This window comes from Salmo salar, chromosome ssa06 (assembly GCF_905237065.1).
Source record: "Salmo salar chromosome ssa06, Ssal_v3.1, whole genome shotgun sequence".
NCBI classification, from domain to species: Eukaryota; Metazoa; Chordata; class Actinopteri; order Salmoniformes; family Salmonidae; genus Salmo; species Salmo salar.
The window spans coordinates 40264520-40276131 of record NC_059447.1 but is presented as its reverse complement, the minus strand read 5'-3'; the positions used below and the strand labels follow the sequence as shown (position 1 = coordinate 40276131).

The window sequence follows — 11612 nt, the reverse complement described above, 5'->3', positions numbered from 1 at the left end:
AACAGTCTTGTCTACGCCAGATAAGGGTGGAGATAACACAGCTGCTGCCGCTTCTTCCTTCGAGAGGAGACCTCACACAGAAACACACAAGCAATGTTCTGTGAGTAAAACAGCTTCAATGGACTCTTGCAGGACTGCAATAAAGAATGGTGGAAATGCCACCCATGCAGTCACAAGACAGGGCAAATACTTTTTTATTTATAATTTTTGTATCTACAAGAGTTCCCTATAGGGTGAAGAGGCAAAGGGTCTATTTGGAATTCACAATAACACCCATCTCTGCACTGGGTCTGAATGAGTAAAAACCTGATGAATCATCCATGGCATTATCAGCTGTGCATTCCACTAAGGCAGGGGGTTTAAACCAATTAGATCCAGTTAGGATACTTCACTTTGGACCTTCTGCGAACTTCACAAAAACACAATACATATTTCTGCAATCCCTTTCCGTAGCGTACAAAACAAAGTCAAGCGACTAGGCATTTGGCTTTAGCATATTTAATTGCAAAATAGAATTATATACAGTACATTGCGTAAGGAAAGAGGCTATGCTTTGACTAAGACCCACACCCCTCTTACAGACAGTACAAAGTCCAGTAAGTGTCATGACCAGAGTAAGAGCAGAAATACAATACATAAGCATACATATTTCTTTGTTTCTGAAACTGAATGCAATTCAGTGCTTTCAGTGTCATTCACGACAGCATAATAAAAGGGGAAAGATAGACATTTGGTTTTTCCTTCTGTCTTCAGTCAGTGCTCATTGTTACACTGAGCCGGGGGGAAGACCAAATGTCTGTAGTCTTGATCTAATGCTTGATTCATCTCTCAGGCAAGCGTCAACTGGCTCATCATGGGCGACAGTGGGGACCGTCATCGTCAAGAAGGAGAGAGAGAGAGAGAGAGAGAGAGAGAGAGAGAGAGAGAGAGAGAGAGAGAGAGAGAGAGAGAGAAAGAGAGAGAGGTTGAGGCGCTGGGCCCTTAATGCTGGGAAATAGACAATTCCTGGAAACAGATTTCATGGACTACATGTTGGGCGTAGGCTACTCACACATTGTGTCTAGTCCCTGACCCTAACCTTCCTCACAGACTAATGCTTGGCCAAACCCCTTCATCATGGGCCCCATACTGCAAACATTCTAAACCCTACACTCGGGGGCAAAGAGGGCTCTCCAGAAGCATCATACAATTCCAATATACACAAAACCCATTTAAGGACAGGAAAGCTACCAGGTGAGAGGGTACATCACATTTTGTTCTGTAGTTACATACAGAAACAAACATAATGGAGATCCTATACGGATAACTACACTCTTAGAAAAAAGGGTTCCAAAACGGTTCTTCGGCTGTCCCCATAGGAGAGCCCTTTTTGGGTTCCATGTAGAGACCTCTGTGGAAAGGGTTCTACTTTGAACCCAAAGGGGTTCTATTAAAAGGTTTCTACCTGGAACCAAAAAGGGTTCTTCAATGGGTTCTACGAGGACAGCCGAAGAACCCTTTTAGGTTCTAGTTAGCACCTTTTTTTCTGAGTGTACAGTAAATGGTGAGTTGGAATTCCTCAAACAGAATGCCTTTGTCATTGGTTATCAACTCAATTGGAATGTCCAGCAATACAAGACTCACGTTTTCCCAGCCAGAGGGTAGGAATTCCACTAACAAAAATCGCTTTTCCGCCATCTTAACAAGCTTGACAGCTTCTGTCATCCTCCCCTAACCACAATAATTCCACAAATGCTGAAGAATATCCTGACTTTTGCCATTCTTTAATCACATATATATATATATAAGTGTATATATATACACACAATTAAAATATTGTAAAACATGCAACCATAGTCGCTGTCAGGGTTCACATCTGGGACAGGATGGAGTTGCTCATGGAATGGATTGTCAAGAATGACATAAGTCCATAAACCCTACTATCTTACATACTTTCCTAAGGTGTGTAGGGAGCCGAAACGTTTACATGGCTGTCGCCACTTTTGGTTAGAGGAGCATCGAGGAATGTGGAGAAGATGAGTTTTCAAGAAGCAACCCAGAGGATGTAGACCTGACACGCTACACAACACAGACGGACCCTTTCTTGAACCCCTGTATCCTTGGACGATGCCGATGTGGTACTACTCATTCTGTACCAGTGCATCCAAAAAGGTCATGTGTCAGGTGTTTGGGCTGTGAGATTGTTTTGATAGGACTCCACAGAGCTAAACCAATCATCAGTGGGTGGAAGACAATAAGCAGTTCTCTGTAAAATAGTTGAGTCAATGGCCCTAGTGTTGAATCCTCGGGGGATGGAGAGAGTGAGTCTGAACATGGAGGTGAGGCAGGGTGGATGAGGACTGATCCAGGACGTCCTATCAGGAGCTGCCATCTCCGTTCTTGGTCTTGAGCACCACCAGGACCACCATGATGGGGATGAGGCAGATGGGGGTCATCACCAAGGCAAACACGATGCTGGGCGGGGGATCGCTCAGCGCCTCGTTGGGACAGTCCCGGAAGAACCTGGAGTGGATGTTTACAAACTCATTCTCCACCATCCTGTTGGGCCAGGGGATCAGCAGACACTCTGCTATCGCCTCCGTGCACATGGTGAAGGTGTTATACTTCCTACAGGGAGGGATAGGAGGGTTACTATTAGTACAAGAGAGGGCAACGTTTTGTGCTCTGAAAGAGATTATTAAGAGTTTCATGGTATGGACGTGCCATTAATGAGTGCGTTAACTCTGATTTCACTAGACTATGTGTTGGGTTTCTCAAAACTACTGTTTGAACTAAGCATGTGATAATGCAAGACCAATGGCATGCTAAATTGGATCAGAAATAAGTTCAACAGAATAATAAGTGGATTAAAATAAGCATTTAGGCCTACCTCTTCACATTGTTCCAGTTGCACCAGTCTGTGTTGTTTACTGACTCCATGGAACCTACAAAAGGCCTGTAGCAGATTTCCTCAAATAAGGCAGCGTAGCACTCGATCCTTGTGGGAATATACGTACAAATGTCACAGTAGTGTTCACAGTCAACATACTTATTCCCACAACCTGTACAGTAAGAGAAAGAGAGAGAGAGAGAGAGAGAGAGAGAGAGAGAGAGAGAAATACTGTAACGTTAGAAAATCAGTTCTTTAAAATTATTCAATCATCTAAAATGAATCCATAAAATGAAGGATTAGAAGAATGTCTAGAAGATTCATGGTTACACATTATTACTAACAAGTCCCAGTCTAATCTTATGTTGATTTAACAGCAAGCAGAAACAGCAGCGTCACCTCTGATTCAACACTATTAACTAGCCTACAGGTAGAGTCATAAAAGTAATAATGGCCCACCTAATCCACTGGAGAATCCGCTCTCTTCGCGGCTAACATCTAAGAAGAGAAAAGGACAATACATTTGTATACATTTGACTGACCAATGGTTGTAATCACAACAGAAATGTCTGAACAGCTGTGTCATTCAACATCTTTTTAAAGAATGAACAAATCTTCTGAAAATGTTTTTTTTTAATGATCAATGTAACATTTAAGATCCCAATCAAAACGAAGCATGCAATAAATGTTATCTTTACTGCCGCACATCGTGCCAGCAACTCAATCTGACTGTCCAGCAACGCGAGACGTGCGTTCGCTGCCGCCCGGGGCTGAGCCCACACACTCACCAGAAAGAACAGAGAGGAGCACCGCAAAGAAAACAAGCGCTCCCTTCATGTCAGAGAAAGTGAACATAGGAGAGTTTCCCTCACTGACTGACGACCATCTAGACTGAGCCTGAACTTCTAACACCGAGCCCTGCAAGGCATAACAGGAAACTAGACATCGGTGGAAGCAGCTAGACGCGGCATTACCCTCGGTTACCAGATGTCAGATCGGTGTTACCCGCGGTTAGGTTACCAGATGTTCCTCGAGGATCTGTCTGCCCTGCGCCTTGGCAGCAAGCTCTTCCCCTCTCCAGTGCATTTCTTTAGGATTGTCTTGCCTTTTAAAGGGGTGGGCTCAAAAGATTGTCCTCTCTCTCTCTCTCTCTCTCTCTCAAATTATAGGGAGCACACCCAAGTTGGGCTGGACTCACATCTGAAAACCTTTTACTCTTTAACTCTCACAAACTTTTTAGTCTCCATTTTTCACAGTCAAAGGCCTGGCTGACTTGCAGCTTGTGATTTATTTGCCTTGAGGGCTGCCTCTGCCAAATCGGAAACATAAGTAAACATTTAGGACTAGGGCGTTTAGGGTGGAAGTAATCATGACTCCGCACGGTGTGCTATGCAGACAGCTGTGGATTCATATCTGGGTTAATGTGATCATATCTGGAAGATGTTATTAGAGTCAGCCAGCTGTTTGCAAAGACCAACTCTCTATCTACCCCACAGCCACAGGCAAGTAATGCAAATCTCCAACTCACTAGGACTTTCAGCGTTCACACAATAGGATAAGCCTGGGAATATGGGTGGACTCCTCCTGGATCTTTATGTAGTACCTTGAGCCATGTGGAGCTGCATGACTGTTACCTCAGCAGACTACTGTCTCCGTTTCATACTGCTTTTCAAAGACAATGCATTAGACCACTTCTTCATCCTCACTAAAACGATTATTCATATCTCAAGCTCCTTACCTAAAAGGTTTTCAAAGTTTTTCAAAATAACAAGTCTTTGTCGATTACTGGGATGAAATAAAAACATTTAAAGTGTCTTTAAAAAGATTTAGAAGATGTATTCTCAGGACAATCTATGCTACACAATGGGGTTGGGCCCCTGAACACATCTGTTTGCTGAGCAACGGTTTTGATTTAGTAATGACATCAGGAAATTTGTCTTTTCAGCAGAGGAGGAGCTCAGAGTTGGAGGGGAGCGGAGAGAGAGAAAAAGGATATCGTAGGGTGAGGAACAGTGAAGGGGAGCTAGCTGCTCCAAAGTTCCAGTTGTTTCACAACTCTAGAGTTCATGTGTTGAACACAGCCGTCACATGGGGCGAATGGTGAACAAATACAGGAAGTGCAGCCCAGTTGGGGGGGGGGGTTGCCTGTAATGAGGTTTCAGTTAACCTTTGGCCCCAGACAATTATGGGCCTTGTGTCAGCTGCTGCTGACCCACCACTGGTGGGGACCTCCCCACAGGTTTGTCTTGGCTTCACGTTATGCTAGAAGCCTAGGACTCTTGGCAGAGAGCTGCATCTCGGTTGTCTTTTTATTTTTTTAAGAGGTTGGCGAGTTTTGTTCTGAACCCATGTGTTTACAGTGCTTGTCCAACAGAGTCCCCAATGGATTCAAATATAATTTCACATCAAAGTGTTGCGCGATAGCGATGACGAAGGACAAACCTCAACGGTAATGTTTGTTTAGAACATTAATGGGGTGTTTCACCTTTACAAACATTTCAAACACAATCCATCTATGATCATTATGTTTTGTAATACCAATATTGTGAAATAGGTATTAAAATGTTGCCTAAAAAGTTTTAAATGAATCTGGTAACTTACCATGGTTTTGGTCGTTTGCATTTTTTGTTGAGTCATGCCGTGAAGTGAAGCCTAATTGATGAGAATAACATACTGTTTAATCAAAGTATTGATATAAATGTAGTTATCATTACATTTACATCTTATCCAGAGCGACTTGCAGTAGTGAGTGCATACATTTTCGTACAGGTCCCCTGTTGGAATCAAACCCACAACCCTGTCGTTGTAAGCGCCATGCTCTACAAACTGAGCCACACGGGACCCCAATGGGACCCCAATCAAAGTGAAGACAGTCTAACAAAAAAACATTTGTTGTTGTTCCTTTGGTCTAGTTGACATTGATGAGTTGTGTTAGTTCATGTAGAGACCATGAGAAGAGGACAACAGTCAGTTACCTGGTGTGGTAGCTTGTGGCGCCTCGTAATGTCCTATCACACCATTTGCTGTAGAGCTCAGTGCTACAGGGACAGACACGAAACAGGGCCAAAGTCACCGGAGAGTTCTTTACAGAAAAGTCTGCATTCACATTCTCACACGTGCACAGTCAGAGAAATAGACAAAGACAAACACAAGCAAGTAGAAATACAGAAATGAGTTGACAGATGTGTATTTTTGTACATATAGAAGACTGATGAACAAATAGGACAGACAGAAAGAGAGGAGTGTGGGAAAGAGAAACAAATGAAGAGAGAGAGCTGGTCAGTGGCAGGGAGTGTATCCTCCCTTTGTTCTCTGAATAAAGTCTGAAACAGTTCAGCCATTTCCTCAAACACAAACTATTTCATGTAGTCTTTGGATAACTTGATTTGTTTTTTGTTTTTTGAAGGAGAGTGATCTAGTCTGGGAAATTGAGTCTAAAGTTGAGGTGTTCCTTATTAAACGGTTATTGTGACATTGTGTTCTGTGAAGACTGTGATTATCTCAACTACATTATCTTATGTATTTGTTGGTAGAAACAGATCCTCTAGATTAGAACAACAATCTGCTTAAAATCTTCAAGAAAGACACCAGATCCATAACATCATCATACCTATATTTAACCTCTGTTTCTTCACCATTGGAGCAAGAAAATGTTTTTAACAAATCAAAATCACTAAGTTTAGGCTACTTAAAAAAATAATCTAATATTAGATCTGCCAAGCTCTTACTACAATCCCTTACTTCACTGTGCGCTTCTAAGCATTCCACTTTCTGTACGAGGTGAAATCTAGGGCAATATTGTACATACTTTTTCTCTCAGTAATTCAACATACTTCTCCATACCCCTGGCCCTTTTTATATACATATAGTACTCTGTAAATCATCTACTTACCCCAGAGAAGAAGAGGTAGAAAGCAGCAAGAAGAAAACACGGGAGACGGATTAGGGGCTTTCATTTCTGCCTGACACTGCTCTGTTCCTCTTCCCTGGTGGACCCAGATTACATATCTCAACCTTTCTGCAGGAAAGCTCTATAAAACAACAGGAAGCTCTCGTTTCCTAGGATGGGCGGCTTGGGCGGGTTCCCACAATAGGGCAGACAGCCCCAGATAAGGAGAGAGCTACTGTAGCCCACTACCACTTACAATACAATTCATCTCTCTCCTACTCTCTCTCTCTCCTCACTCGACTGCTCTCTCTCTTTCTTGTGCTCCCTCTCTCCCTCACACTCTTTTTACTAGTTTCTCTCTCTGTCTCTCTCTCTCTCTTCTATTCTTTCTCACACTCTATCAGACATTCAGTTTGGAAGGAACAGACATCTATCTGTACAGTGGTCACTAAAGGTCTTCGTTTTGAAAATTGACTGCTGACAAGCTGATGACTCTGTACCTTTCTCACTTGCTCAAATCCTGTGAGTAAACTGATTTGCAGACCAATATGTGTTCCAATACACTGTAAAACCATTTTTTCTCTAAATGTGTTGATTCAACTTAAAATACTCACAGCAACCAGCTGCAATGCGATTTCCAATTTGCTCAACATTTGGGCATGTTATCGACGACGTTGAAATGTCAGTTGGCGCATAACTAGAGTATGTGACTTTCTTTATGTTTACATATTAGCTAAACCAACATAAATTCTCAGTTGAATTGTATGTTCGCTCAACTTTACATTTTAGGTTGAGGGGACATACAATTCAACTTGAGAATTCATTTTGGTTCAGCTACAATAATATGTCCAAATGTTGAGCAAACTAGAAATCACATTGCAGCTGAACTATTTATGCTGAACCAGTGTAGCGAATTCAGGCATAGCACCAACCAGGACACAAACCCTGGTCCAACGACTGTCAACCCAATACCTTAGAAGTTACGCCAAGAGATCCGAAGTTGGGGGAACTATAATATAGATGATTGTTCAACTATGGAAATGTTTTGTTATAGACAGATGGCAGTTATATTTCTTATTATGGTTGAGTAACGTATGTTAATGACATAGAGTCCCCTTTGACTCCTTTCCAGTTTCAGTCATGTTTCAATTAATGGACCAGACAGTGGATTATTTTAAATCACCGCAAACCAGATAAACAGGTAAAACAATCTCAGTAATGGTTTGAGAAAACAGACTAACTTGTTTTGCTATATGTGGTTTAATGCATCATATTTCAGCCTCTGAAGTAAATGGTTTAGTTGTAAACTGGTCCCTCAAATTCAACTGACATTGACCTAAAATCATTGGGTTAGAGTAGTATCATGCCAGCTCAACAATTTACCAATTCCAAGTCCAGTCAGAATGGATATGTACGCTCCGGGGACATTTTTCTGAGTTGCATTCTTTACACAGGTATCTTTCTCTGAAACACAAAAATACAGCATTCTAGACTTCAGCTGTCAAAAAGGTGTGGGTGTCTATTCATATTGACTGGATATACACTGAGTGTACGAAACATTAGGAACACCTACTCTTTCTATGACAGACTGATCAGGTGAATCCAGGTGAAAGCTATGATCTCTTATTGATGTCACTTGTTAAATCCACTTCAATCAGTGTAGATGAACGGGGTATGAGCGGGGTATGGTAGTAGATGCCAGGTGCACCGGTTTGAGTGGGTCAAGAACTGCAACGCTGCTGGGTTTTTCACGCTCAACAGTTTCCTGTGTGCATCAAGAATGGTCCACCAGAAGAAGAACATCCAGCCAACTTGAGACAACTGTAGGAAGCATTGGAGTCAACGTGGGCCAGCATCCTTGTGGAACACTTTCAACAACTTACAGAGTCCATGTCTCAATAAATTGAGGCTGTAGGGCAAAAGGGGGTGCAACTCATTATTAGGAAGGTGTTCCTAATGTTTTAGCTTGCTTTAAGTGGAAGACTATTTTTAAGGTGTATCCTCAGTGTTGATTCACAGTAATTGAGATCACAAAGGCTGAAATGAATAGCTTCAACATGCTCTTTGACAGCACAAACTGTCAATAAAACAATGTGTTGCTATTTTGTTATGTCTCAAGGCTAGAGCTCCTCGTGAGAAACAGACGGAGCTGAATCAAGTTTGTAAGGAACTTAGGGAAACGTTTATTAACTTAACACTAACAGTGAAGTGTACATCAGTCAAATACGATTTGGGTTTTCTGTCACTGTCAGCACAAGGAGTGTCGGGGAGGTCCCAGCTGGTGACGAAGGGAAATATGTTTTTGTGTTTCTGTATTTATTGTGTGAGGTAATGGCTGATGACAAATCTCTCCCCCCAGCAGTAGTTCCGTGGAATGTCTCACCCCCTGCAAGGCTGTCTTTGGCATATCCACTGTGCCAATGTAGTACATTGAGACACTGCTGGGCCCTCCAGTACACACAAAGAATGACGCATTCATGATGCATTCATCCACGTCACTGATGTACTGTCTGCCTCAGCTGGGACTGAGCTTGCTAGGACTCTGGGACAAAATTACTTCCACATTTCAACACAGAACAATGATTTGTTTTTTCTTTATACAACTGATTGAATAAACCTCCAACGTTTAAGGACTTGAGTACATTAGCTCATCTGAAGCTGCGCAGAGCCATCAAGGGATAATGCAACACATGTCATCTGTACGATTGGTGCCATCGTAGAATTTTCCCCATAAACTCAGCTGCACTTCTTCTCTCTCTAGCGCATCAGCTTCTACCAAACGATTCCATTGGGAGGCTCAAATAAATGTTCAATGGGCTACAAGACACAAGCATATTTTGAGCAATGACGAAAAAAACGCTTAGCTCAGCACCTCAGTGAGAGAGTTATTTGAGATGATTAATAACTGTAATGTATTTCACCAGCTGCACGGATAGGCCTCTGAACTGATCCATCTCCGCTCTCACGTCTGACGATATCAAACCCCCTTTTCAGGTGCCAAGAGTTACACACGCCGTTTACATAGAGCACAATTAAAACCTTTCCGCTGATAAGGGTTCCCTCTCAGGCATATCTTCCTGCTTTCTCATGTTTGCTATTGTTTAACAGTCTAGTATAAACTCGCCACGGCCCAGATCAAGCACCAATGTGGATGTGCCAGGAAAGAGAGAGAGCGGGCAAAGAAAAACGCACCGTAGAAGAGCACTGTAGGTGACACACTGAAACAGCCTTACTGTCTGCAGTGTCAGAATTACAGATCAGGGGCTGTATGTATCAAGCATCTCAGAGTAGGAGTGTTGATCTAGGATCTAAAAGGGAAGTTAGCAAGTCAGCGCTCCTACTCTGAGATGCGTAATGGCCCCAGGAATACACAGCCAGTAACTATGAGTGAGAATCAGAACTAATTGTACACAAAAATGATTCCATTGTAGGTGGACCGGCCATACTGTGCTAAATGTGAATCAATGATCAATAAATTATCAATAAGGCCCGATGATACACAGTAAAGACTGAGCATATGGTTTATGTCAAAAGACAGCAACTAGACACGTTTTGAAGATTATTTCATTACTTAATCACAATTTTATTCTGGTTGGGCCTGGTGTTCTGAAGTGGATTATGTTGTCCTTTTCCATCCTGTTGCTTATCATTCGGCCCACCCCTGCTCTATCATTTACACTATCACCCAATGGCCCGATCATAAACCAGCCGTAGACTTGTCATTCTACACCCTGGAAGAAATATAGGCCTAATATAGTGATATTGGTACAACTGTAATATAATGGAGAACTTTAATAAAAGTAGCCCTACAGTGCCATCTTCTGTATGAAAAAAAAGACAGCAGGGTTCACTTTCACCAGCAGTTCTGTTCGTTTTCACTCCTACCTGCACAGAGCTTCATTTATAAACCATTTACATTGCCATCATGATGTAATATGTCTCTATTAACTATTTCTAAGGTATTTATGAACACGCTATAATAGATGATGCTTTGCATAGAGTATTTTCTTTCTATCTTCCAGACAGTTATTCGCCATTTAATTTAAACAGACATAGTGTATCATAAAAAGCAGTACGTCTCTAATGCTAGGCCAGGCTACTGTTTAATGAGCGCTGACTGTTGAACACAGCTAACGTGGGCCTGGCTGGTCCGCTGGGTTGTCTGCGTTACTGGACCAGGCGAGTTCTCCTTCCTCCGAGAACCACGTGACTATGAGTAGCGTGCCACAGCCCCAGCTCGCGCTGCGCACCCGCCCCTTGAGAGGAGGAAAACAACATGCGCTAGACTAGAGGCTGGAGGCTTCCTCTTCCATGATCAGCATGATCTTCATCTACCGTGAATGACGGAGGAACAATACTCATTGATAATATATGTTTATTATTACCCCTGTAGAAATCTGAATGACATTTATACATGAATGATGGAGAAATACAACAGGGTACCTTACCAATAGACAGTATGAGAGCAAAGGTTGTTGGTGATGAACTAATGATACTATAACCTTCCCAAATACCATCACCTGACCCTCATATTAAAATGCATTACATCCATAGAGGATATAGGAAATCCATATAGGCATTTGTTATATTTTCCTTGTTTTAATGATATCTCATTATATGAACAAATAATAAACATATTAAACATCATTATTATGACTACCTATCAACTGTAGCATTTTGATCAATTAGTATTATCCACTAGTTATTAGTAGCCTATAGTAGCTTAGTCGCCTATGTAATAGTTGACTAATAGTAGTAGTATTCTGTTAGTAGTAATAACGTTAGTAATAGCCTTATACTAGGCGTATAGCCCTTGTGAGTAGAATCATTCATAAGCTACATGTGGGCTATCCA

The 11612-nt window shown here is 42.0% G+C and overlaps 1 protein-coding gene across 2 annotated transcripts; it reads right to left on the bottom strand.

The window, feature by feature from the left end:
• Positions 1-482: 482 nt before the first annotated feature.
• LOC106607312 (receptor activity-modifying protein 1) lies at positions 483-7060 on the bottom strand. 2 transcript variants are annotated; one of them, XM_014204151.2, is made up of 6 exons: positions 6762-7060; positions 5845-5907; positions 5471-5521; positions 3329-3367; positions 2870-3041; positions 483-2607 (listed from the first exon to the last, which is right to left on the bottom strand). In XM_014204151.2, exons 1-6 carry the CDS (start codon positions 6823-6825, stop codon positions 2358-2360), a joined length of 639 nt encoding a protein of 212 aa, XP_014059626.1. In that variant the 5' UTR covers positions 6826-7060; the 3' UTR covers positions 483-2357. The 2 variants fall into 2 exon arrangements, with proteins under 2 accessions (XP_014059626.1, XP_014059627.1); XM_014204152.2 differs by lacking the exons at positions 5471-5521; positions 5845-5907; positions 6762-7060 and adding an exon at positions 3658-4738.
• Between the last annotated feature and the right edge of the window lie 4552 nt (positions 7061-11612).

Coding starts and splice junctions, on each gene's coding strand:
- LOC106607312 (XM_014204151.2), bottom strand. CDS start 6,825: ATGAAAGCCCCTAATCCGTCTCCCGTGTTTTCTTCTTGCTGCTTTCTA. Junction 5,908..6,761: donor TCTACCTCTTCTTCTCTGGG/GTAAGTAGATGA, acceptor CTGTCCCTGTAG/CACTGAGCTCTACAGCAAAT. Junction 3,042..3,328: donor CGGATTCTCCAGTGGATTAG/GTGGGCCATTAT, acceptor CTTACTGTACAG/GTTGTGGGAATAAGTATGTT.